Genomic DNA, 26662 nt, shown 5'->3' on the forward strand with positions numbered 1-26662 from the left:
GAATGCCCCTTCCTCTCTTCCTCAAGCATACCATCACTCATCCCACGAATGTTTATTGAGCATCCACACGTTTCCCGGTGCTGCATTACACAGAAAGCAAAACCAGACAACATCCCTGCCCTCCTGGAGCTTCTGTTCCGAGGAGGACATAGGCAGTGAGTAGGCAAATACTCAGCATGGCGGGCAGCGTTAGTGGCCATGGACAACAGAGGAGAGGCTACAGCTGCCATGGGGAGGGGGCTGCCGCTCTAATTGGGTAGTGGGAAAAGGCTCCCTGAGAACAGGGCATCTGAGGAAAAGACTGGAGAGATGGAGGAAGCAGCCAGGTGGGGTTCGAAGGAGAGCAGTCACCAAGGCCCCAAGATGAGAGTGGGCCTGGCACATTTGAGGAACATCAGGGAGGCCAGTGTGGCTGCCATTGGTGAGGGAGGGGAGGGCGGAAGCAGATCACAGCCTCCAGAGGAGTGGAAGGACTTGGCTTTTACTCCAAGTGAGAGGAAGCGTTAAAATGGCATGATCTGACTTGTGCTTTAAAAAGATAACTCTGGCTTGCCTGGTTGAAAACAGACTATGGGAGACACGCCCAACAGCCAGGAAGCTCCGAAAATCCTGGAGAGATGGCGATGGCTTGGACGGTGGAGGTGGCAGTAAGCCGCCAGTTGGAGAGACAACTGGGCAGATTCTGGCTGTGTACTGAAGGTAGACCCCAAAGGTCTTGCTGACAAATCGGAAGGTGGAGTGTGAGAGAGAAAGGAGTGGAAAGTGGCTTCAGGTTTTTGGCCCAAGATCTAGAAGTTGCCATTTGCTAGGGGAGGAGTAATTCAGTTCGAGGAGTCAGCTTTGGATGTACAAAGTTGGAGATGACTATAAACATACACGTAGAGACGTTGAGTAAAATTAGATAAATGAGTCGAGCCTGGCGTTCCAGAGAGAGTTCTGGACTGGAATATATAAATTTGGGATTTGCCAGCACAGAGATGGCATTTAAAGCTTGAGACTGGATGAGATCACCAAGGGAGTGTCTGTAGACAGCAAAGAGAAGGGAACCAGGGAGTGAGTCCTGGAGCATTTCACTCTTGAGAGGTTGAGCAGACCGGGGGGAGACCACATAAAGCAGTCAGTGAAGTCAGAGAAAAACCAGGACCTGGAGGTGTCTTAGAAACCAAGTAACCAAGTGAAGAAAGTATTTCTTTTTTTTTGCTTTTTTGGTTCTCTGGCCAGAACAAACCCAGGCTGTGGTTGTGGCTGTGAGTGCACCAAATCCTAACCACTAGACCACCAGGGAAAGAAAGTATTTCAGAGAGAAAAGGATGAGCTGTGTCACAGGAATTTAGACGTCAAGTAAAATATGAATACAATTACAATGGGAGAAAAATTTGTAAATGATATATCTGATAAGGGACTGATATTTAGAATATATAGAGAACCCTTACAACTCAATAATAGTAAATAGCACAATTTAAAAATGGGCAAAGGAGGCTGGATGCAGTAGCTCACACCTGTAATCCTAGCATTCTAGGAGGCCAAGATGGGAGGATAGCTTGAGCTCAGGAGTTTGAGACCAGCCTGAGCAAGAGTGAGACCCCATCCCTACAAAAAATAGGAAAATTAGTCGGGCATGGTGGCATGCACCTGTAGTCTCAGCTACTCGGGAAGCTGAGGCAGTAGGATCACTTGAGCCAGGAGTTTGAGGTTGCAGTGAGCTATGATGATGCCACTGTACTCTAGCCCAGGCAACAGAGCAAGACCCTATCTCAAAAATTAATTAGTTAATTAATTAATTAATTAATTAAATGGGCAAAGGATCTGAAGAGACGTTTCTCCAAAGATCCAAATGACCAATAATCACATGAAAAGATGCTCAACATCATTAGTCCTCAGGAAAATGCAAACCAAAACCACAATGAGATACGATTTCACACCCCCTAAGGTGGCTATAATCAAAAAGAACGGATAATAACAAGTGTTGGTGGGGAGAAGCTGGAGTCCTCAGACACTGCTAGTGAGAATGTAAAATGGTGCAACTGCTTTGGAAAACAGTCTGACAGCTCCTCAAATGGTTAAATAAAAAATTATCTAATGACTAGCAATTCTTTCTTCTCCTCAGCGTATACCCAAGAGACATGAGCACATATATCCACACAAAAATTCATGCATGAATGTCCACAGGAGCATTCTACATAATAACCCAAAAGTGAAAACAACCCAAATGTCCATCAACTGGTGAATGGATAAAGTGTGGCAATCATAGATCCATAGGCTATTATTGGGCAATAAAGAGAAAAATGGAGCACTCATGCATGCCACAACGTAGATGAACCTCGAAAACATTATGCCAAGTAAGAGAAACCAGTCATGAAAGGCCACATATTATATGATTCCATTTACATGAAATGTCCCGAATAAGCAAATCCATAGAGACAGTAGATTAGTGGTTGTCTGGCACTGGGAGCTGAGGGGGAAACAGGGAGTGACTGCTAAAGGGTACAGGTTTCTTTTGGGGGTGATGAAAATGCTCTCAAATTGATCATGGTGCTGGTTGCACAACTCTGAAAGTATACTAACAACTATTGAATTGAATACTTTATTTTCCTATTTATTTATTTATTGAGACAAAATTTCCCTCTGTCACCCAGGCTAGAGTGCCATGGAGTCAGCCTAGCTCACAGCAACCTCAAACTCCTGGGCTCAAGTGATCCTCCTGCTTCAGCCTCTCAAGTAGCTGAGACTACAGACACTCGAGACCACGCCTGGCTAATTTTTTCTATTTTTAGTAGAGACGGTGTCTCACTTTTGCTCAGGCTGGTCTCAAACTCCTGAGCTCAAGCTATGCCTCCTGCCTCAGCCTCCCAGAGTGCTAGGATTACGAGCATGAGCCACCGTGCCAGGCCAAATTGAACAGTTTAAATGGGTCAATTGTATGTTATATGAATCATATCTCAGTAAAGTGAAAAAAAAGGAATTGATGATGCTATTTAGCAATGTGAAGGTCACTGGTGACCTTGACTACAGCAGTGTTGGTGGAGCGGTGGGAACAAAACCCTTATGAAGTGTGTGCAGGAGAGAACAGGAGAGCCCTGAGGTGGCGAGTGCAGATGCTTTCAAAGAGTTTTGCTATATAGACAAAGGGGGTAGAAGGGGATGGAGATTTGGGGTCAAGGGAGGTTTTCTGGTTTTGTGGTGGATTTTTGAGATGCAAGAAATGATGTTTTAATGCTGATTGGAATGATCCAGTCAGGGAGACAGGGAAACTGGCTGGAGTGAGGGCCTTGAGCAGGTGAGAAGGATAGGTTCTCGTGTGTAAATGGAGGGGTAGCCCCAGAGAGGAACAGGTAGGTTCATCCCCAGTGACAGGAAGGGAGGCTGAAAATGAAGCCCAGGGCCAGTGAACAGGGTGTTGAGAGTCCAAGGAAATGACCTGTGGATGGCTTCTGTTTGCTTACTAGAAAGCAGAGTCTTTAGCTGAGAGGAGGATAGAGGAGAAAGAAGGTATGACATGGTCCTACACATGTGGGAGAGTGAAAACCCTGGGTCATATGGCAGGATTGGCAGACAGCAAGTGCCAAGGGGCAGCCCTGGAGGGTGGTGGGCATGAAATTCAAGTGAGACCAGTCAGCAGGGCTGTGCCTGTCTCCAGCCTCAGTCAGCCGTGTGGGGCGTGGTTTTGCCAGGTGGATACAATTTAATGAGAGAGGAGCAAGGGGGTTGAGGCTGAGCAAGGAAGTAACTAAAGCAATGGTCCATGGAATCTAAGCTGGTTAAGGAGGAAAGTCAGGACTTGAGGGATGCAAGAAACAGTGACCAAAAAAATGGGAAGATCAATGGATTGAAGGTCCCGGTGGGTCAAGGAACCACAGGAGTTGGGTCTACAAGGAGTGGGCAGGAAAAGCAGGACGTAGTATTAGGAAGGCAGGATACTTGGTATTGAAATTACATGGGGTAGGGGTACAATTATTGGTAATGGCAAGGTCCATTACCTTGGCCGTGAGCACATGAGGTGGGGCGTAGGACAAGAACAACAGGAGGAGGGAATGGGTGATCCTCCTTGGGGAGGATCATCTGCGTGTGACTGAACTCACTAAGTCACCCTCAGAGGGAGGGCCCTGCTAGAGCAAGGGCCTGGATTCAGCCAGACCTGGGTATGAAGTCCCTCTTTCCAACTGTGGGGCCCTGCACAAATTACTGAGCTCCGAGCCTCAGTTTCCACTCCTACAAAGTAAAAGATTGCTCCTTTGTTGTAAGATTATGTCTGGAAAATTGAGAGACTGTGTGGAAACACCTAGCACGGTTCCAGGCATGGAGGGCGCTCAGAGATGTAGGCTGGTAGTAGAGCTACACAGCAGTTCCCAGAGTGCCTGTCTGGGGTCCCGAAGCTGAGGAGGGGCCAATGTAGGGACCATGACTCTCCCCAGGACCACTTCTCCTTCCCACCATCTCAAGTCATAGCAGGTGTGAATGGAAGAGCCTGAATTCTGTTTCAGTCCCATTTTACAGAATAGGAAACTGGGGTCCAGACAGAGAAAGTAATTATATCACTAAGACTCAACTATCATATAAGTTCCCTTTTAAAAACAGTTGGATTTGTAATAAGAAAGGTGATTAAAGTAAAAAATAAATAAATGAAATGAAATCAGTTGGAGTCATAATTAAGACAGGGCGGGGGTAAGGAGAAATCTCATACGTAACATCTGAAAGCCAACTAGACTCTTCAGGATGGGCCCCAGCTGATGTTCCCTTCCGTTCACTAGGACAACTAAAAGCTGGTCTTGGTGAAAATGAAAGACCCTACTGGGTAGACCCCTGCTCTCTCTCAGCTTCCCACATCCCCAAGTCACCCCCACCCCCATCACAGTGATGGTCAGGCCCTGTGATTGGGCAAACACTGAAACAATGGGCTTTAGGAATAGAAGTGTCAACAGAAGGGTGATTCACAACTTGACAACCCATGAATTTGTTAATTGCTCTTCCTAGCCCAGAGTAAGGAAGGAGAGAGGAAAAGGATCTCAGAGTTTCCTTTCTTAGAAAACTTGAGCTACTACTGGCCTGTTTGGGTGTTAAAAAGAAAAGAAAACTTGATTCAAGTGTGAAAGGTGGGCATAGCACCAGGGGTCCCCACAAGGCCCTGCCCCCTGACTGGTTTCCAGCCCAGCTAGTCCCTCTGGGGTAAATTCCTCCTGCTTTCTGTAAACCCCTCCTGCTTTCTACCCAGTTTCCACATCTATAAAGTGACAAGAGGATGAACAAAATGATTCAAAGGCCCTCCCAGCTCAAGCCTTCAGAGTTCTAGGAATATATGGCCTGGCACCTTCTCTGCTGCCCTGGGGCAGAAGTGGATCCCTAAGACCCAGTGGAAATGTCACCTAATTAGGGAGGCCTTTCATGATCACAACATCTAACAATGTGCATCAATAGCTCTAGTTCTCTCTGTCTTGCTGTATCTCTTTCTCTCACACTCACACATGTTGTTCTCTCTCCCATACACCTACTATATTTTCTTCTTAGCACTATCAGAAATGTCTAATTTATTTGTTTATTTGACTATTGTCTTTCTACATTAGAAATTTCTAGAAGGGCAGGGACTTTGCCTATTGCTTCTCAGGGCCTAGCCCAGTACCTGGTACACAGTAGGTGCTCAGTGTATGTATGTTGGCTGATAAAGGAATGAATGGATGGATCTTGTGGATGGAGCCAGGGCTGTGCCAAGCATGACTCTAATCTGTGCCAACTTTTCTAAGAGGAGTGGTTGAAAAATAGGAGTCTGGAGTCAGAAGACCTGGATTTGAGTCCCATACTGCCAATTAGTGGTTGTATGACCTTAGGCATGTCACTTGACTTCTCTAAGCCTCAGTTTCTTCATCTGTAAATTGGGGATAATGATCCCACATCTTGAGGTGTATCTTTAGGAAGTAAAGGTTATGTATGTAAAGTGATCTGTTGCATAGTAGCTATTCAGTAAATGTTAGTTTCGTTTTTTTCCCCTACCTCTGCCGGAGCATGGAGGTGGGGGTAAGACACAATCCTTGGCCGGGCGCGGTGGCTCATGCCTGTAATCCTAGCTCTGGGAGGCCGAGGCGGGTGGATCGCTCGAGGTCAGGAGTTCGAGACCAGCCTGAGCAAGAGTGAGACCCCGTCTCTACTAAAAATAGAAAGAAATTATCTGGCCAACTAAAAATATATATACAAAAAAATTAGCCGGGCATGGTGGCTCATGCCTGTAGTCCCAGCTACTAGGGAGGCTGAGGCAGTAGGATCGCTTAAGCCCAGGAGTTTGAGGTTGCTGTGAGCTAGGCTGATGCCACGGCACTCACTCTAGCCCGGGCAACAAAGTGACACTCTGTCTCAAAAAAAAAAAAAAAAAAAAAAGACACAATCCTGTGGTTGAGCTTCAAGCTCTTTCATCAGTAGCTTTAGGGAGACTTGGTAGGTCAAGGGTTTGGAGACTCTGGACTCAGCCAAAGCAGATTTCTTCTCTTTCTTACCTTTCAAGAGAAGGTAAAACAAAGCAAGCAACTGCACTGAAGACAGTGCAAGGGATTTGCCCAAGGTCATATGGCCAAGGACCATGACAAGCAGTGGGTTCCCTCCCTGAGGACCAGAGGAAGCCCCTGATCCCAGACAAGATAAGGAGAGGGAACATGGGCAAAGTCTTGCTTGGCCTGGCCTCCAGAAACAGGAAGTGGCTGCTCTGTTCCCAGAGTCAGTTTCCTGGATTCTAGTCTCAGGTCTGTCAAAGTCAAGCTGGTGACCTTGGGATATAGTTGACTGTTTCTAGGTCTTGGTTTCTCCTTCTGTAAATTGGTGTATTACTCCTTCCCAGCCTGCCTTAAGGGAGAATGGGAGAATGTTAGGAGAATGATATTTAAGATAAAATATTGCAGTGATAAATCAGAATCAATTCTGAACTTTTGCCACAGCATATACATTTAAAACCAGAAAAAAATGAATTTAAAAGTAACAATAAGCTGCCTCCTCTAGGCTCAGTAAAGTGTGGGAGAAAAACATGTAAACATACCATGCAACCTCTAGCCCCAGAGAGGTGCTGGGTCCGTGCAGTCCCCGTGGCAAGAGTATGCCACATATTCTAGAGCCCTGGTTCAACACCAGGGCTGGACTAGTTTGCTGTGTGACACTCACACCGCCTCCCTGAGCAGATTTTCTCTTCAATGCTGGCCGTGCTGTGGTGTGCAAAGACCATTCAAGAGGGTGTGTTAGTTAGAAAGCATCTACCTCAGTAAACCCAGTTTGTTACCTTTCCTTGACTCTGGAGACCGCCAGCGCATGAGTGCTGGGCGGAGGTGAGCAGTGGCGCTCTCTCTTTGGGTTCTGAAAATAGCAGATGGCCAGGACGAGGGCAGGTGATTTCTCAATTTTTTCTAGCGCAAAATCATAACTACATAAACAAAAAATCTGGAATTTCTCAGCGGTCTGACTCCACTACAAATTCCACAGATCACTTGCCTCCCGCCTGCCCCTGGAGGGCGCTGTCCCTTTAAGCCTAGGCTCGCTCGGGCCAATCACAGTGCACAGAAGTTCTTTAAGAACCAAAGGAGGGAATTCAGCCTGAGAAAGAGGGCGGGGCAGGGGCGTGCCTTCCAGCCAATCGGAATCTTCCTAGAGAGCAGAGACTCACGTGCAACACTCTGCTGACCAATGGCAGGGGCGTCGAGAGGCGGGGCGGCTCCCGCTGCGTGACAGCTGTCTGGACCAATAGGCATGTCGCCCGCGGCCTATAAGAGTCGGCAGGGCCCCGGGCTACGGGCTCTAGGGTCGGTTTGTTGTCGCCGTCAGAGGTTTGCCCTGGGTTTGGCTCACCGTCGCGGCCGCCCTGTCCCTGCCTCCGCACCCCCCGCCTTGGTCCCTGCGCAGCCGCTCTCCCTGCCCTCCTCCCCTTAGCCACCCCCAGGGTTTCTGTCGTCTGGGCCCCGGGGCCGGGCGAATGATGCCGTCGGAGAGCGGAGCTGAGCGCCGGGACCAGGGAGCTGCGCAGGCGGGGACGGCTGCGGGCTCGGCGGTGGCCACGGCGGCCCCGGCAGGCGGCGGCCCCGACCCGGAGGTCTCGTCGGCCTTCCTCGGACGGCACCTGAGCGGGCTGGGCTGGCCACAGGTGAAACGACTGGACGCGCTCCTGAGCGAGCCGATTCCCATTCACGGGCGCGGCAACTTCCCCACGCTGAGCGTGCAGCCCCGGCAGATCGTGCAGGTGACAGGGCGCTGGGCGGGGGTGTCGGGGGGTCTATCCTGAGCCTCTTGTGGCTGTAAGGCACTTGGAATCTGTGATTCTCTGGACAGCTAGGGAAATTGAGGAACCGGGTCAGGGGCTGTGACAATTGCACAGCGCGTTAATGGTAGACCAGAACTCTTTCCCCTGCATTAATAATTCTTCCCCACTTGACTTTTCTGTCCCCTTTCCTGAGAAAGCCTGATTCCCCGCCGACTAATCACCCAGGCCCTGGCTGGGAGAGAGGAGAATGGAGAAAGCCTCAGGGGAAGAACAACCCTGCCTGCTAGGACAAAAGATGCCAGACAGCCCTGTATAGATAGGTGTGCGTGCTTGGGTCCAAAATAGCTTTTTGGACTCTTCCCCAACTTGGCAAACCTGGACCTCACCCCGCCTTCCCTTTCACTACGTTCTAGGGGCAGACTCTGTCCTTGTAGCTCCCACAGCCCTTGGCTCAAGAACCTACACACACACACACACCACCCCCTCAGGAAAAGCCCAGAAATCCTGGCAGGTACTCCCTCCCGAAGATTGGAAATGAAGGCCAAGCCAGGTCTCAGGCCACAAGCTCCACATCCTCTCTCCTGAGAAACAGAAGAGAATTCTGGCAGCCCCTCCCTCCTCCTTCAGACTCTTAACTCTCCCCTTTACCTGACCCTCAACGATCCCCAAAATGCTCTTTCATCTATATAGCCCAGGTGCCATCATTTTCTGAAATACTAGAATATGGTAATTGTTGTACCCATTTTATAGATGAGGAAGCTGAGGCCTTAAGGACAGTGAGTTACCTAAGATTACCTAATTAGGTGAAAACCAAACCCAAGGAATCCTGGGTCTTCCCAGGAGCAAGTTACTACTGCAGGTTCAAGGTTTTCGTACCCCTTCCCTAGCTTCTAAGTCACAGGAGAGTCCCCTGATAAAAGAAACCAGTAAGTCCAGGGACAGTTCCTGTGACTCCCTGCCAGCTGATGGACTTTCTTTCTGGGGAAGCAGCCAATACAAGCTAGATGAAGAAAGCCTTTCCCCTGCCTCCTACCTTAGCTTCCAGCAGAGGGGGAGGGGCGCCTGCTGGGGGATTACCTCTCCCTCCCTCCCAAGGAACAAGGAATGGGAGGGGGGTGGGTGCAGGCAGATTCTCCTGGGTTGACTCACCGCAGCCCGGTGGTGCTCGCTGAGGCATTCCTCGGCTGCTCTGCTCTCTGTCATCTGGGTGATTAGGAAACCAGTCAAGGCTTTTCTCCCCAGGACACTCAGGTTAACCCTGGGGCCCCAGCTGCTGCACCTCCAGGATGGTGGCCCCAAGCATGGTGGGGGAGGGGGAGGGGGAGCCCAGTGTGGCAGCTCCCCTTTGCAGGGACAAGGGGTGTCCGGGAGGGGCAGTCCATGCCCTTGTCAGTATGGTCCAAACTGCCTTTAGGGGTACCTGCCCTGTGCTAAGACCTGTCAGTACGCTAGGGGCACAGATGAGACTAGGACCCAGCCTCCTTGCCTTCAGGTGCTCCTAGCCAGGTGGGGACGACTACAGGTCAATAAGAGCTGACTTTATAATGTGATGGTAGTACCATATCCTTCTAGACCAGGGTCAGAGATATCACAGTACAAGGAGCTGTTGGCTATGGTGGGGAAGGGTGGTGGAGACCTCAGAGCTGGAGTGAGAAGTGGGACATCTGGATTCACAGCCTGGACTGTTGTCGGTTCCCTTTGCTGGGCTCAATGTCCCCATCTGTTCAGTTGGGACAGATTGGGCTGCTCTCCAATACCCTTTCTGGTTCCAGAGTGCAAAAGGAACAGGTGCCTTCACCTGGCCTGTACAGCTGCCTCCACAGGGAAGAAAGTCAGAGGGAATCCGGGGCTGGCAGCTGCAAAATCTGTTGGAGTGGGTGTTGTGGTGGGAGAGGAGGAGGAGGGGCAGGGCGGTGCTGGTTGTTGCCTTTGGACTTTTCAACAGTATGGCTGAAGAATTGAAACCTTTCTCCCTCTCCACCCCGACAAGGCTTTGCCTACAGCTGCAATCTGAGCAGCTGGAGATGTTCTTGCTTGTACCTGGGCTAAAGGGATCCACCCTCCCATAGAAGGGCCCCCCTGCCTGTAGCTCTCAGAGGCATGGTTCTAATTAAGCTCAGCCACTTATTGGCTGTGTGACCTTGGACAAGTCCTTTGCCTTCTGTGGGCCCAGAGGATTGAACTAGACAATCTGATCTCTGCAGCTGCAGCCAGAGGGCCTGCATTAGGTGGCACTGGCTGTGGGTTGTGTAAGCCTGCTGCCTGACCGTGCCTGTTGGTCTCCCTGCAGGTCTCAGCAGCCGCCTGGAGCAGAGCAGTGCAGTCACTGCCCCTCCATGGCTGGAAAGTCTGATTCAGGAGCCTCCAAGCTGCCCTGCAGTCCTTGGGTGTGGCAGTATCTGGGGACCGCCTGCCAAACTGGCTGTAGTCACACCTGGGAAAGAGACAACAGCCGCTGGCTGGCTGACACAGCTGGCCCCATGGCCCTGACGCAGGGGATTTAACGAGGGTACTGCTACCTACTCACCAGGCCAGATGCCATGCCCCAGGGCAGGGGGCACCGGCCTGGAAGCAGGAGCTGGCACTGAGTAAGGCTCAGTGAGCTCTAATGGGACTTGGGAAGGGGGTTGGTTTGCTCTACCCTGCTCTGGCAGGGTCCTTGGACCGAGGTCTTCGTCCCATGGAGGCACAGCTGCCAGCTGACAGGTGTGGGTTTGAAGTGTCACAGGCTGGACAGATAGCAACTAGTCCTATCTGTCTAGCCAAGGCACCCCTCAACCCTCACCTTCCTGTTCTCCATCTACTCCAGCTCTGGGCTTCAGTGACTTGAGGGTTGCCCTCGCTTTGACATGTTGAAAGGAAAGGAGGATTAGAACACTAGTCTCTAGTCTCTGCTCCTTCTGAACCGTAGGGCTGTAATGTGGTAGAAAGAGGGTAGGCTTTGGGGTCAGCCATACCTGGGTTTGAAGGCACCTCTGTACGATCTTGGGCAGGTGGCTGCATGGTCTTGGGCAGGTGGCTTCACTCTGTGAGCCTCAGTTTCCCCATCTGTAGCATGGAGATCATAAGATCTTTCCCCGATAGATTCTGGTAGAAGGTCCAGTGCCTGGCAATCACTAGGTGCCTAACCTCCCCTCCTCCCCACCCCCATCCCCCCCATGTTCCTGATGGCCCATTGCTTACCCCTGTTGCCATGACAATATCTTCCCCTGGTACATGTCCTCCTCCCGGAAGTCTTCCTAGAGGGCGCCGCCCGCCTCAGATTGCCCCACCACGCTTGCCTCCTCAGCACTTAGTGCATTCTTTGCAGTAATTCCCTGGGAGGCAAGGACAGCCCGGCCAGGAGCTGGGTGCTGACTTGGCAGCAAGGTGGGGCTACAGAAGCGCTCAGGGCAGGAATGCTGCCTGGTCGCTTCTGGGACAACTTTGGGTTGCTGAGAAAGCTGAATGTCTGACCCCCAACTTCACTCTTCTCCCGACCTGGGGCCTCAGCCCAGGGAGATGGCTCTAGCTAAAGGAACAGGTTCAAGAAGATTTGTAGGTTTACCTGTCATGTTTCTGTGCCATCAGACCTGGGTACAGCCCTCTGACAGGGTCCTTCATCTCTTCCCACTTGGTGTGGGCACCTTCCTGAGATTTCGACCCATCCTCTCTCCCAACAGTGCAAGGGGGTCTGGCTTTACCTTCTAGCCCCGTCTCTTCTGAATGGCTTCTCCTTTGAGCAAAATGAGTATATTTTCCTCACTGGGTCCTAGTAAGGATGAATTGGGATGAGTGCATTGTAGTCAAAAGAACATGTGTAGACTTGAGAATCCAACTAACCTGGGTTCTAGTCTCAAGTTGGCTGCTCTATGACCTTGGACGTGTTTCTCAACCCCTGTGCCTCAGGTCCTCCAGCTGTGAATTAGAATAATAATACTCAAACATAGGATTATTGTGAGGGTTAATGTGGTAATGAATATGAACTGCTAACAATATTTCCAACACATTTGAGCAGTTAGGCTGGGTGTGGTGGCTCATGCCTGTAATCCTAGCACTCTGGGAGGCTGAGACAGGAGGATCACTTGAGCTCAGGAGTTCGAGACCAGCCTGAGCAAGAGCGAGACCCTGTCTCTACTACAAATAAAAAAAATTACCAGCCTGAGCAAGAGCGAGACCCCACCTCCACTAAAAAATAGAAATAAAATTAGCTGGACAACTAAAAAATATATAGAAAAAATTAGCCGGGCATGGTGGTGCATGCCTGTAGTCCCAGCTACTCAGGAGGCTGAGGCAGAAGGATCACTTGAGCCCAGGAGTTTGAGGTTGCTGTGAGCTAGGCTGATGCCATGGCACTCTAGCCCAGGCAACAGAGTGAGACTCTGTCTCAAAAACAAAAAAAGAAAAAGAAAAAATTAGCTGGGCAACTAATATATAATTAAAAATTTTTTTAAATATGAAAAAAAATATGAGCAATTAGCACAGTGCCTGACACAAAACTCTTCTACTTGCCGTTTTAGAGAGGTAGGATAGCATAGTATTAATAGTTAAGACCTGGACTCTGAGTTTAATTCCCAACTCTGCATTCATCAGCTGTGTGCCTCTGGACTGGTTCCTGGGCCCCTCTGGACTTCCATCTGTAAAGTGGGAATAATAGGGTTACTGTGAGCGTTAGGTGAGTTTCTATCTTAATGTGCTGATGCTTAGATCAGGACCTCATGCTTAGTAAATTCTGTGGATGGGTTTGCTATCATTATTGCTGTTCTGAGTCATTGCTCCAATTGGGCCATTCTCCAGATTAGGAAATCAAGGCTTAGAGAGTTAAATGACTTTCCAAAGGCACAACAGCTGGTTAGTGGCCAACGGCGGTTGATATTACTGTGACGATTACAAATCTTTAGTGGGCTGCTTGGGTGCAGGCTCCTGACACCTCTCCCTCCTGCCCTCCCCTCTGCAGGTGGTCCGCAGCAGCCTGGAGGAACAGGGACTACGAGTGCACAGTGTGCGGCTGCACGGCTCTGCTGCCAGCCACGTGCTGCACCCTGAGAGTGGCCTGGGCTACAAGGACCTGGACCTGGTGTTCCAGGTGGATCTGCGCAGTGAGGCGTCCTTCCAGCTGACCAAGGCAGTGGTGCTGGCCTGCCTGTTAGACTTCCTGCCGGCTGGTGTGAGCCGGGCCAAGATCACACCACTGACACTCAAGGAGGCATACGTGCAGAAGCTGGTAAAAGTGTGCACGGACACAGACCGCTGGAGCCTCATTTCACTGTCCAACAACAGCGGCAAGAACGTAGAGCTCAAGTTTGTGGACTCGGTGAGACGCCAGTTCGAGTTCAGCATAGACTCCTTCCAGATCATCCTGGACTCGCTGCTGCTCTTTGGCCAGTGCTCATCCACGCCCATGTCCGAGGCCTTCCATCCAACAGTGACAGGCGAGAGCCTGTACGGGGACTTCGCCGAGGCCCTGGAGCATCTGCGGCACCGTGTCATTGCCACACGCAGCCCCGAGGAGATCCGTGGTGGCGGCCTCCTCAAGTACTGCCACCTCCTGGTGCGGGGCTTCCGGCCGCGGCCCAGCACCGACGTGCGCGCCCTGCAGCGGTACATGTGCTCCCGCTTCTTCATCGACTTCCCGGACCTGGCGGAGCAGCAGCGCACCCTGGAGCGCTACCTGGAGGCCCACTTCGGTGGGGCTGATGCGGCCCGCCGTTACGCCTGCCTGGTGACGCTGCACCGGGTGGTCAACGAGAGCACCGTGTGCCTCATGAACCACGAGCGCCGCCAGACCCTGGACCTCATTGCCATGCTGGCGCTCCAGGCGCTGGCTGAGCAGGGCCCGGCTGCCACTGCTGCCCTCGCCTGGCACCTTCCAGGCCCCGACGGGGTTGTGCCAGCCACTGTCAATTACTACGTGACCCCTGTGCAGCCTCTGCTGGCTCGAGCCCACTCCTATCCCACCTGGCTGCCTTGTAACTGACTCGGACCCTGGCCAGAAGGGAAGGGACTGGGCCTAACAGTGTGGGGTGGGGCCTCCGGGAGTGTGTGGAGGACATGACCAGAGACAGGAAGCCTGTGCCAGGTGGCCCAGCACTGCTGCAGGGTTGGGCCTTCAATGGAACAGACCAGACTTCCCCAATTGAGGCCCCTGTGGGCTTAAGGGCAAGCTGGGGTTCTCAGCAGGAGGACCCCTTGGTGGCTGTACCGCACTTTGGGACCAGCATGATTGTGGGTGCAGAGGCTGTTTGTCTTGAGAATCAATTGCCCTCAGGAGACAAAGCAATTTAGCACGGTAGCCTCAGCACCCAACACCTGGGGTTGATTTCCATGGCCTAAAAAGGGTCTTTTTGACTAGAGCGAGCACACAGTGATCCCAGCAGCCTCTGAGGGCCTGCAGCCCACACATTGGCTAAAATATGGTATGTTATGGGGACTACTCACTTTGGATCAGGCTGGGCTACTAACAGGGCCTGGTGGTCCAACCTGGCTCATCACTGTGAGGAGGAGAATTGAGGCATGAGGCAGATACCTGGGTTTGGGGAGGGATGGGTTTAGCCCAGTCTCCTGAAACGCACACCCCAAGCTGTGAAGTGAGGTGTACCATGTAGAGGAGCCCAGCAGCCCAGGTGGGCCACAGCCCAGGCCCTTTCCAGTGTGTCACTCCCTTCTCTTGTGTTGTGAGGAGCCCTCCTGCCTGGAGTTTGTTCTTTGGAGGGTGCTGGGCCCAAATTTGCCACAGTAAAGTCAAGTGTGCCCACCCTGCTGGCTTGGTTACAAGCTCTCAGATGAGGGAAGGGAGCCACCCCCCACCTCCTTCTCCATCCCTCTGGATTTGTTGCTGTTTTGCACTCTTAACACCTGCCAATAAAGATTGTCTACACTGAGCCTGGTGCCATGCTTTCTCCCAGGAGAAGGACCTTCCATGGCTGTGGGGGCTGCAGTTGCCTGCCCCAGTCTGAGCGTGGCTTGTGTTGTAGGAGGGGACACTTGGGAGGGGGGATTTAAGCCTGGGCTGTGGCTGGGGAATTGGCCCTCCTTCCCTCCACACCAGCCCCAGCCTGACAACTGTATACTAGGAGCTCACGTCTACATGTGTGACTTGTACCTGCACGTTGCCTCAGCAGGCCTAGGACTCTTGTTAAAGAGTAAATATTTCAATGTCTTCTACCTGGAATCCTAATAGCTCTGGACCGGCCTTGTACTCCAGTGCTCAGGGCTGCTTGACTGCAGCTCTGCTCCCCATCTCTGCCCAGGGGGCAGCTGAAGAACAAGCTGGCTGAATCTGGACTGGAGGCTCCTCTAATAATGGCTGCTACGACTGGGGGACTTCTAGGGTCCCCCAGAGCCTGACCCCAGGCAGGGCCTCTCTACCTGGAGAGGGTCCCTCAATCCTCCAGCTCCCTCCCTCACCCCCAAATGACAGGTGTGTCCTGGCTTGCTCTAAGCAGATCCCCTGGAGGGACAGGGTCTCTTCAAACCCAGTTGGGGCCATGCCAGGCTGTCTGGGAGTGTCAGCTGAAAGCTAGGGAGCTGATCCCTCAGGGCACTGGCCAGTCATGGCCTGGACGCTGCCCACTGTTTACCCAGCCGCTTTGATCCAGGGATTGCAAAGCCCTTAACAGATTCAGCCTCATTAGGGTCCTGTGAAGTGGTAACTTTGATGGTTCCAGCCAGAGTGGAAAAAACAAGGCCACAGATGAGGCCCCAGGTCACCAGGGTGAATCCAGTCACCTCATCTGCTCTGTGGGTCCCTGCTGGGTGCCCTAACATTTTCTGTTGCTGGGCTCAAAATGGCTAGAAGGGCTGGTGGAAAGGCTTCCTTTGTTTGGTGACTGAAAACAACCTCCCACCCCAATCCCAGCTGTGCCCACCCAACTAGGTCCTGGGAAGGACTAAGTCTGTCTCACCACCTGAGCTGGCCATTCGAGCCTTGGCGTGAGGGCGTACTCACAGTGTAAACACAGCAGGTGTGGCTGTTGGGCTGGGGAGTGGGTTCACCTGGATGTGCTTGTTTTAGGGGTGAAAAAGCCAAAAAGCCATGTGAGACATGTGCGCATACACTGCATTTAGCCCACTGTGTGCCAGATGCCATGCTGGGGTTGGGAATGCATCAGCAAGCAAGAGTCAGAGATCCCTAGCCATGTGAAAATTACATTCTAATGGGGTAGACAGAAAACAAGTTACATGGTCTTATAAGGTCAGTGATATGTAAAAATCTACATAGCAGGGTAAGAGATTGGAAGTGCTTGGATTGCATACTGAAAGAGAAATCTGGGTGCACCTCATTGAAAGGTGAAGGGAAGTGAGCCATGCAGACATCTAGGGAAAGAGCTTTCCAGGCCTAGCCAACTTGCCTGTGAACGTACACGTGTCTGGCTGGCCTCATGCGAGTATGTGTGCTCACTAGTGCTGGTATGCACACGAACACAGGCGTGAGGAATCGGGGGTATGTGAGACTGGAGTTCACAGTACCAGCCCCCGTTCCTGGCATGCGTAACTCCGGATCAGCCTCTATGTCAAGGTCTTCCTGATTGTGATCTCTTTTTTTTTTTTTTTTTTGAGACAGTCTTGCTCTGTTGCTCCGAGTAGAATGCCGTGGCATCAGCCTAGCTCACAGCAACCTCAAACTCCTTGGTTCAAGCAATCCTCCTGCCTCAGCCTTCCGAGTAGCTGGGACTACAGGTGCACACCACCATTCCCAGCTAATTTTTTCTATTTTTAATTGCCCCACTAATTTTTTCTGTTTTTAGTAGAGATGGGGGGGGGGTCTCGAACTCCTGACTTCAAGCAATCCTCCCGCTGGGGCCTCCCAGAGTGCTAGGATTACAGGCATGAGACACCACACCCGGCCATGATCTCTCATTTCATCCTCGCAAAAATGCCACACTAGAGAAGTGTTATTTCCATCTTACAGACGTGGAAACAGACCAGAGAGGTCAAAGAGGTTTGTCTGATCCCAAAGCCATTGCTGTTAGCCCCTGCACCATCCTGCGCCTACACTGTGATTTCACAGGATGATCGTGACAGTGTGTCTCTGATACATATATGTGACAACAGGGCATATTTGACATTACTGTGACATTTGTCATTTTATATACTATGGCAGAGTGTAACAGTGTGCCAAGACGTACATTTTCTTGATGGACATGTGACACTAGCCATGGCTTGTGGTGACTGGGGCCCATGGTAGCAAAAGTATGCCTCTGAATGTGTTTGGGAGTGGTGCTGTGTTTCCGGGTGTAAGAAAAACACTGACTCAGTGGCTGACATTGTTCCTCTCACGGACAATTCCTGTAGCCCTCTAAGTCACCAGGACAGGCAGGAATCAGAAACTGGGATGAGAACCAGCAAGGGGAAGACTGGGAGGAAAGCCCTGTTCTCCACCTTCCAACCCCCTGGTGCTCTCCAAGCCACAATCCACCCATGTCTTCTGCTGCAGTGGGTGGAGGGAGCTCCTGAGGGAGAAGCAGCATTGCTGTGGACTCCGGGGAAAAAGACATTCCCCAAGCAGTTACATGATACGCTGGCCCCTCGAGATCCACTCTCCCGCTTCTCCCTGCTCTGGGTGCTAGGGAGGCTGACATCTAGGGACTCTGCATCAATGGCTCCCTTGTTCCCTGGCTTCCTTGTTGGGTTTGCCAATGACAGGCCCCAGCAGGAGACTGAAGGGAGGAGGAGGAGGTGTTTATTCTTCTTGCTCCCTCCCCAACAGGCTGTCATGGTTGGCCACATCCCTCACCCAAAGGCCACTGTCCTTGTCAGGGGCCCTCTCCACAAGCTGCCTCCCCCTATCCCGTCAAGGCCCAGCAGTTGTAAGGGCTTCCCACTGTTGTCAGCCCCAGAAAGCTGCACCATCTCAGCCCACACCTTTGGAAATAGTCCCTTTTTATTTTTTATTTTTTTTGAGTCAGAGTCTCGCTCTGTTTCCCGGGCTAGCGTGCCATGGCATCAGCCTAGCTCACAGCAACCTCGGACTCCTGGGTTCAGCCTCCCGAGTAGCTGGGACTACAGGTATGCACCACCATGCCCAGCTAATTTTTTCTGTTTTTAGTTGCCCAGCTAATTTTTTTTCTATTTTTAGTAGAGATGGGTCTCTCGCTTGCTCAGCCTAGATAGTCACTTTTTAAAACTCCTCCCAGTTTGACTGTGCCAGGTCTCCTGCTGGGACCCTGACTGACAAACAGGTCTGTACAGTCACCACCACAGTCAATCCCCACTGGCCACCATGCTGCCATGTTGTCTGTCACCCAGTCTCATATCCCTGAACTTCCTCATCTCATTCTTTAATGGGAAAGACTTCCTGTGAGGGGGATCAGCTGTGAGCCAGGCCAAGGGAGAAATCATTCTGCAACCAGTCAACAGGTCCAGATTGCCAAACAAAACTAACCAGAAGCCACCGAGGAACTGCCAACTTAAAGAGCTGTGACAGACAGAAAGGAAAGGCAGCAATGATACTTGCAAAGTCAACCTCAGAACAAACGCATTTGCCTCACATTATTGCAGTTTATTCTTCCTGAATGTAGAAATCAAGAGACTGATTCAATATACATTCACTTTGCAGAATTCTACAAGTTCTGGGTTGTGTGTGAGTAAATGTGCCCCCCTTCCCTCTATTATCAGGATATTTGAATAGTTATGTTTCCTTTTTTCATTTAAAACTTTGCTTAGTTTTATGTTGCCACCACCTCTTCCTGGGAAAGAGGTGTGTCCCCCACCAGGAGACAGCTGATTGTCTGAGGGGCCACACCCATGCTCCGCATGGGGAGAACAAGGACAGTGGATGAAGGCAACTGAGGGACTTCTCAGAACACCGTTTTTCCTCAAACAGGCCTCCCATAAACTTCAAAGCAATGACATCTACCAAAATGGGGACCCCAGCTGTGCCATGACTTAAGAATGATGACAATATCTTTAAAAGGAATCTTTTTCATTTCACATTGGCAATGCTTGCTGCACTCTTAAGTAATCTGATTGCATCTCAGGGACCTGTAGTAACATCTCCAATTGTACAGCCGAAGTCAAATCTGGCGCATATAAAGAAATTCATAGTGCGGACAAGTTTCCCAGGACCCAGCCCCTTGCCCTGGCGAAGTGAAGGGCTCCCGTAAGGAGGGCACTGAGGTTGTGTAGGGTCAATTCTCGAAGTCTTCCTGAAGGAAGTGCCCAGGGAAGAAGCAGAATCCAGGAGTCCAGAGCCATAGAGTCGAGGCTCTCAGGAGCTGGGAGGAGCTGGAAAGGATAATTCCAAGAGCTTCAGTTACCTCTTTCCCACAGCCACCCTGCCCCACCCAAACCCTTCAACCTCTGCCTCCAGAGGGGCCATTGTGGAGAGAAGGTGCAGGAGGCAGTGTTACGGAATGGGGCTCCACTGGCTCTGGAGGCAGAGGTTCCCTTGGGCCTTTGTCCTTGGCTGGGATCCCCACTGGTCTGAGCAGCTGGAATGGAATGTTCCTGGGATGAAAAGCCTGCCCCTCCTCCACCTCTCCCCTTATGGAGTTCCCCAGGGCCCTCTCCAGGGACTCCCGATATGGAGATGCTCTAGAGGAGCAAAGGCCCGTGCTGCCTGGGGGGTGTCCTGACAGTCTCTCCTCACCCAGGCGGAGTGGCTCTATCATTTACAGACCTCCACTATGCGCTAGGGACTCAGTGTGACTTCTCATTTAATTCTCAGAAGTTATCTCTTCCTCAGCTCTTCTCAAAAATACAAAACAAAAACACACAAACAGAAGAAACTGGCTCAGAAAAGGGAAGTCATTGCCCAAGTTCCCTCGGCTGAGAGGTTCCAAGCTAAGACTGAATCCCAGGCCTGTCATGTTCCACCTGGGACCCTTTCTGCTCCCACCATGGAGGAGCGTGTCACCCTCTTCCTCTGCCACCCCAGGCTCTTTGCTCTCCTTGGCACCAAATTTTCCAGCCCAGATGTGCAGGAAGAGGAGACAGCCCTCCAAGGCAAGCCCTTGGGAGGCCAGAGCCCTGAGCCTCTTTGGCCCACCCTAGCCAGAAGCCAAGTGTGCTGACCCAGACTGACTCACCCCCCACGGCCCAGACAACCAGGCTGGGGTGAGTCCAGACTCTGGGGGGTGGGGGCACCTTCTGCCACCCCCATGGCATCCCATCACATCCCTCCCCAGAACCGACTAGAGGTCACTACGCACAGCCTTCAAGGTGGGGGCCCAGAAATCTCCCCGCATGGAGCCCTCATTAGCCTGATGAATGAATCACTGCATAGCGTGATGCTTGAGGGATCTCCCACTTACAGGTTCTATGTCTTTGGGCAAGTCACCTGCCTTCCCTGTTTCCTCATCTGTGGAAATGGGGATAATAACCCTTACTTCGCAGAGTGGCTGGGAGGACCGAGCCAGATAATGAGCGTAAAGTGCTTAGTACAGGGCCCCACATACAGGAGGTGGTTAATTAACATATTATGCCAGAACTAAGGGTTCCCCTCCCCGATAACTGCCAGCCAGGGTGCGGTCAAGGACTAATGGGAAAAGAAACAGGTTGGGGATCTCCAGGCTTTCCTAAATACTCCCTCCCTGCTGGCCATGAGGCAGGCAGCCTCTCCTTCAGCTCTGAGAAGCCTGGGCACCTGAGTGGGTCTAGAGGAACTCGGGATCCTCCCAGACACTGCACACTGCAGGCTTGGAGCACCTTGGCCATGTCCTGTCACTTCAGCCTAATCTCTAAGAGGCAATCTTGGTCTCCACTGGCAGCAGACCTGGTGTTCTGATCAATTAGGTATAACAAACCTGTGAATAGAGAAATGACTCTATTCTTTTACTGACAGTGACCGCCAGCAAGGGTAACTTCTCTTTCCAGGAAGTTTTACCTGATGGACCTTCTCCCTGGGGTCCAGGGCTTGGCCCAGCCAAAGGGGTCTCCTTTGCTCCCCTTTCCAAGTGGACCCCAGTCCCTAGGGAGCCAGCCATAGGCACAGCTCTGGCCTCCAACCCCCTGTAACTAGGAAGCCATCACTGGAGCCACACTGCCACCCTCAGGCCACGCTGACCTACCACACTTCCAGGCCCTACAGCTCAAAGCCTAGGAAGCCCCGGGACTACTGGGAAGGGAGATGATTGGGGGCCGGGACAATGGGGACTGAACCTGCACCAGGCCACGCCCCAATGTCTCAAGAAGCAGCCCCACACTGCCCTCTGGTGGAGCTGCCCACATACAGTTATCCGGGTGAGGGGCGGGTTCCAGACTAGAATCCTGAACTGGTCTCCCAGCCCCAGGTGCCACTATAAAGAAATGTTCCTGTTCCTCTCATTTCCCTTTGTTGAGATCCCAGATTCACTGGTGGCCATCAATATTCTCAATGCACAGGTGCCCCAAGATCCCTGTACTCAGTCTAGTCCCCAGCGCTGGAGGCCATCAAGAAAATGTTCCAGAAGTCATGGAGGGAAAGGGGCAGTGACAATCTCATGCCCAGGGGCTAGAGTACTTAGAGCAGGCCTAAAAATAGCCCTCCAACACCACAAACTACCCAGTCCCCAGGGGGTCCCCTAGGATGGTGACAGTCAGGGAAGGCTGCCTGGAGGAGGGCTGGGAGACATAAGCCCTTAAAAGCAGAGAGGCCCTCTGATTCAGCTCTGCTTCCTGAACCCCTGGACTGAGTCACTATCAATGTTTGTTGAATGAGGAGAAAATGGAGACAGGCTGGGGAGCTCTAGAGGGGGCTCTGGAGGAGCCAGACAGGTGTGAGAAGGAAACCTTTGTTAGGTGGCTGAGGGGTGATGGACAGAGCACTGACCAGGAGCTGGGATTCCAGTCTCTGAGTGCTGTGTGCCCTGGCCAAGGCCCTTGGTGAGGAGCAGTGAGCCATCTGGAAGTGGAGGAAGGGGACACAGCTGTCACCAGGACCAATCTCCATTCGCCCCCACACATACTCCATTTCTCCAGCCAGTGTCATCTCTAATTCTCTACCCACCTACCCCACCCCCAAACCAGAACAAAGCTGATTACCAATAAATCCTGGAGAAATGCAAAACTGGGATGGTGCAGAGCACTTTACACTATTAGCTAAAAGCTTTTCTGGACAAAGTGCCCCCTCCCATGCAACCCAGAAAACAGTCCTGGCTGCAGCCCAGCACTGCGGTCTGAGCTCCTCTCTGTGTCACCTCTAGGAAGTCCCTATCCTCTCTGGGCCTCTAGACCCCAAATGACCTAAGTGGCTTTGGAAGATCTGCCCTGCCTGGGGAGGCCAGAGGATGCCAGCGCCCCCATACATACACACAGGCTCCCCTGGTCCCCAAGCTTTCCCAGAGGCCCAGACACTTCCTCCTAGTCCCTTCCCCAGCTAAGAATGGGTTCAGGAAATCCTGGCTGTTAGCTGAGAAACCAGCCAAAAAGTTTAGTACGCAGTGAGAGGAAGGGCTGATGGGGAAGGATCAGGTGAGGGCCCTGGGGCTCAGCCTGTCAGAGCAGTACCCCTGACCCTCAGGACTTGTAAGATTAAACCAGATTCTTGTGACTCTGACATTATCATCCTCCCCCCTCATCCCATTCCCAAGCCCGGATATGAGGGACTGAGGAAACAGGCCCAGAGAGGGGGCAGAATTGTTCTAGGTCACACAGCAGACAGGGACCAGAGGCCAGCTCTCCCTAGCCCCCACCCAAAACACTGTGGGAAGGGCACACACAGGCCTGGGACCTGAGTCTGTCCCTTATGCTGGCATGTGACCTTGAGAAATCCCCTCTCCACTCTGTAAAATGAGAATTTTAAATTAGTTCTGGCTCCGTCAGCAAAAGCAGTGCCTGTTTCTAGGTGTGACTGAAAAGAATAAAATATCTTTCCACGACTTATGAGGGAAGAAGACAGACCTCTGCCCTGCGTTAACCTCACCACAGCCCTTCTGGGAGATGACGAGATCCACTTCACAGACTGACAGCGCTGCAGTAACTCAGATGCTGAGCAGCAATGCAGCAGCCAGGTCATTCACAGCTGAGGGGGGACAGGAATGGGGGCTGAAGGGCATTTGTACAGGAAGAGAAACAGATCTCATCTCAGGTCTGGCCCTTTAAGGCCTCCCTTTCTGGAAGCCAATAATATACCTGCCCTCTTGGGGCCTGTTAAAGGGTGTCACCTGGTTCCATCCCTGGCAGAGCTATCTTAGAGACAGGCTGTGGGGTGGGGATGGGGAGCCTAGGTGAGCAGATGCCAAACACCCGTCCTGGTTATCTGCATCAGTCTTGGCGAAGCTGCATGAGGGCACGAGAAAAGGTCTGCCTCCCGTAAGCAGAAGGGCCTAAGTATGATGGGAACGAATTCTCAATTTCTCTGGGATTCCGTCTCCTCAAATGCGGAACAGGGACTTAGAGGAGGAGAACTCAATCATAGAGCCCTGTGCCAGCCTCCACAGCATCCTGGGACCTCATTTTTCTGCCCTCGCAAAGGTATTGAGCTGGGTGGTGGCAGAAGGCAGGAGCCCCAAGGGACCGGGGAAAGGCAAAGCAAGTGGGGGTGAGAATGGAGTTGCTGCCTCAGTACCGCAGGCTCCAAGTGGTAAAAGTTTGCCGCCAACCCCCTCGTGGAATCTGAGCACCCTTAATTTGTCCAACTCTATAGTGGAGACTTGGTGCTACCACCTCGCTCCCCAGGTGGTCTGTGGGAGGCAGACAGCTTTATTAGGGACCCAGCAGACGCCAGAAGCCCCAGGAGAGGGCCCAGGCCCTGTACCACCCCACACCCCGCCCCTCAAATGTACCAGCTGCTAAGACCGCACCTCAACCTCCTTTACAGGGACCCTGGCCCCCCGACTGCCTCTTCCCGCAGATCAGTCTGTCCATCCGTGCAGGTGACGCCGTCCGTGCGGCATCCGCAATCTGTGGTCCGCACCTTAGAGATGGGCCTGTCCGGGGTGGCCAGGGGTCCGGGCGTGGAGGTCAGCGCTGGGGGGAGGCGGGGCCGCGGGGCGGGCTGCGGCGGAAGGGCGAGTCGGGTTCCGGGCCGTGGCCCCGCCGCAGGCGCCCGGCACCCCAGGGCACGCAGCTCCCCAGGCCGAGCGCGGAGGCCAGCAGCGCGGGGGGGCGGCCACGGCGGCCGCGGCGCTGGCCCTTCTTGAGGCGCGACCCGTGCGCCGCCAGGTAGAGCTCGGCCTGCGCCACGCCGCCGCTCAGGCGGCCCAGGCTCTCCGCGCGATGAGCCAGGCGCAGCTCGGCAGCCAGGAAAACGCGGTGCAGCTGCAGAACGCGGCTCTCCAGCTCCGACACCAGGCGCCGGCGGCCCTCCACCTCCAGCAGCCGCCGCCGTGCTTCGGCCAGCTCCAGAGCGCGGCCCCCGGCCCCCGCCGCCGCGCCCGAGCCGCCGCCCGCGCCCCCGCCGGGCCCGGTGACCCCCGCGGCCCCGCTAGCGCTCTGGCGCCAGCGCTGTAGCTCCTGCCCCCCGGCCGCACCTGCGGAGCCCCGGGCTGCTTCCGGCAGCTGCGGGGCCTGAGCCGGGGTCGGGGTCGAGGTCGGAGTTGGGGGCGGGGGCTGAGGGGATGGCTGGGGCTCGCGGGGCGGCGGCGGCGGGGACCCCGGTTCTGCCGTCCCTTCCTGGGCCCCGGGGCCGCAGGCGCTGATGCGGCAGCCCGGCATCCCCCGCCCCCCGGCGGTTCGCGGCTGTCGGTCCGCGGGGAGGATGGACGCTGCACACCTGAGCAGAGACGCAGCTTGCAGTCCCCACGCCGGCGCCGCACCCGCCGCCGCGCATCTTATAGAGGACGGGGCGGAGCGACGGACAGCACAGCCAATCAGAGACTGGCAGACCCTGAACCCGCCTCCCCCGCCGCGCTCGTTCGGGTAGTTCCCCAAACCTGTCAGGTCCCTGTCCTTCGCTCGGCTCTGCCCTGCTAGTGCATGCTGTCCCCATCCGCCTCTCCCCAAGTTTTGAGTGGAAAGGGGGCCGCATCTTCCCTGGTCTGGCCCTTTGGAATAATCTCTGGTAGCTGATGCTTAGAAATCATGGGATCCAGTCTCCACCTGGGGGAGGGATTTGCCTGAAACCTGAACTGGAGCTCAGGAGGCTTGACTCCTTGCGCAGTGCTCCTTCCCGTACCTCTCGCTGGCCCTTGGTGAAATCAGTTCTGCCTGGTCTCCTGGGCCACAGGACTCGCCAGGACCCCTTTCTCCTATGTCCCCATGTCGCTAGGGCAAAGCCGATGGGATGGGGATCTGGCTGGGCTGATTCCACGCTAAGTAGTCCCTTCGTTTGCAGGACAAACGCCACAGCGCTGCCGCTGAGCCCGAAAACCTTAGTGACCCCATAGAGGAGCCCTGGGTCCCAAGGTGTGCAAAGTTTCTTCCCTGTCCCTGCTCCTATTTGCTTCTCCCGGCAGGTGTTCCCACACCTTTCACTCAGAAGGGGAAACTGAGACCCAGAAGGTGCAGTGGTACCTTGCCCAAATGTCACATTGCCAGTTGGTGTCTGAATCTGGACAGAAATGCACCAGCTCAGCCATTCATCCTCCCCATGGCAAAATGATAGGCTGAGCCTGCCTACTCTCCCCTCAACAGAAGTGACCCTGCTGGACCTCTTCCAAACAGCCACCAACACAGTGTGGCTCTGCTTTGAAGGTGCCATCAGAAAAGGGACGTCTCTGTGGGGGTCGGAGGCAAGGATGGGAGGGCCAGAAACCAGCTGTGAACCTGACTGGGAAGGAGTGCAGCAGACCCTGGGCTCCCGAGGACGTGCCAAAGGTGTGGCCCATGTGACAACTGCCTGAAGAGGAGGCAGATGGTGGAGCTGCACTCGCTTGAGGAGGAGGAGGATCCCTCCACACGTTCTCTAAATGCTTTCACGTGCCCTAGACTGAGTGAGACTGAGTGATGGGGATGCATGGGCGGGACAACTTGGCTCCAGAGAGGCAGCTCAGACGGGGCTCAGAGAGGAGGGTGGGTGAGGGGCACCCGGCTCAGTGAAGAAGGGAGGGGCTCAGGGCAGGATGAGAGGGGCTTGGAGGATGACTGGGAGAGAGGTCTCAGCGAGGGAAGGAAGGACCATCAGTGAGTGTGATGGGACTCAGTGAGGGGGGAGGGGTTCAGTGGGTGCCAAGGTGCTGGAGGCTCATAGTGGGGGAAGGGAGGATGAGGGAGGAGCACGGGGACTCAAGGAGCCAAAGGGACTCAGTAAGGATGAGGGGAGGTTCAGGAGGCAAGGAAGATCTCCTTGCTGAATTGTGGTGTCCCTTTGAATGGTCTCCTTTGTGTCGTGCAACCTTGAGTCTCAGTGTAGAAGCCGCCCCGCCCCATCATGTGGGGAGATTAGCAGGCATTTTGCCGCATCAGGCAGGTCACTGCTCCCAGCTCCTGGGGGAATAAGTCAAGGGGAAGAAAACCAGGACTTACCGCCAGCCCCACCATCGGCCAGATCCACAGATCCAGGCAGGCCTCAGTTTGAAACCCATGCACACTGCCCATCTGGGTGACCTTGGGCAAGTAATTTCTCTGAGTGGGAGAAATTACTCCACGTATATTTATTGAATG

The 26662-nt window shown here is 53.2% G+C and overlaps 2 protein-coding genes across 2 annotated transcripts; one reads left to right on the forward strand and one right to left on the reverse strand.

The window, feature by feature from the left end:
- Nucleotides 1–7638: 7638 nt before the first annotated feature.
- TENT5B (terminal nucleotidyltransferase 5B) lies at nt 7639–15081 on the forward strand. Its single transcript, XM_045545839.1, has 2 exons — nt 7639–8200; nt 13158–15081. The coding sequence occupies exons 1-2, from the start codon at nt 7937–7939 to the stop codon at nt 14175–14177; spliced, it is 1284 nt and encodes a 427-aa protein (XP_045401795.1). The 5' UTR covers nt 7639–7936; the 3' UTR covers nt 14178–15081.
- A 3637-nt stretch (nt 15082–18718) lies between these two features.
- TRNP1 (TMF1 regulated nuclear protein 1) lies at nt 18719–24823 on the reverse strand. The gene is made up of 2 exons (XM_045545840.1): nt 23923–24823; nt 18719–19426 (listed from the first exon to the last, which is right to left on the reverse strand). Exon 1 carries the CDS (start codon nt 24773–24775, stop codon nt 24083–24085), a length of 693 nt encoding a protein of 230 aa, XP_045401796.1. The 5' UTR covers nt 24776–24823; the 3' UTR covers nt 18719–19426; nt 23923–24082.
- Between the last annotated feature and the right edge of the window lie 1839 nt (nt 24824–26662).

This window comes from Lemur catta, chromosome 3, assembly GCF_020740605.2.
Source record: "Lemur catta isolate mLemCat1 chromosome 3, mLemCat1.pri, whole genome shotgun sequence".
NCBI classification, from domain to species: Eukaryota; Metazoa; Chordata; class Mammalia; order Primates; family Lemuridae; genus Lemur; species Lemur catta.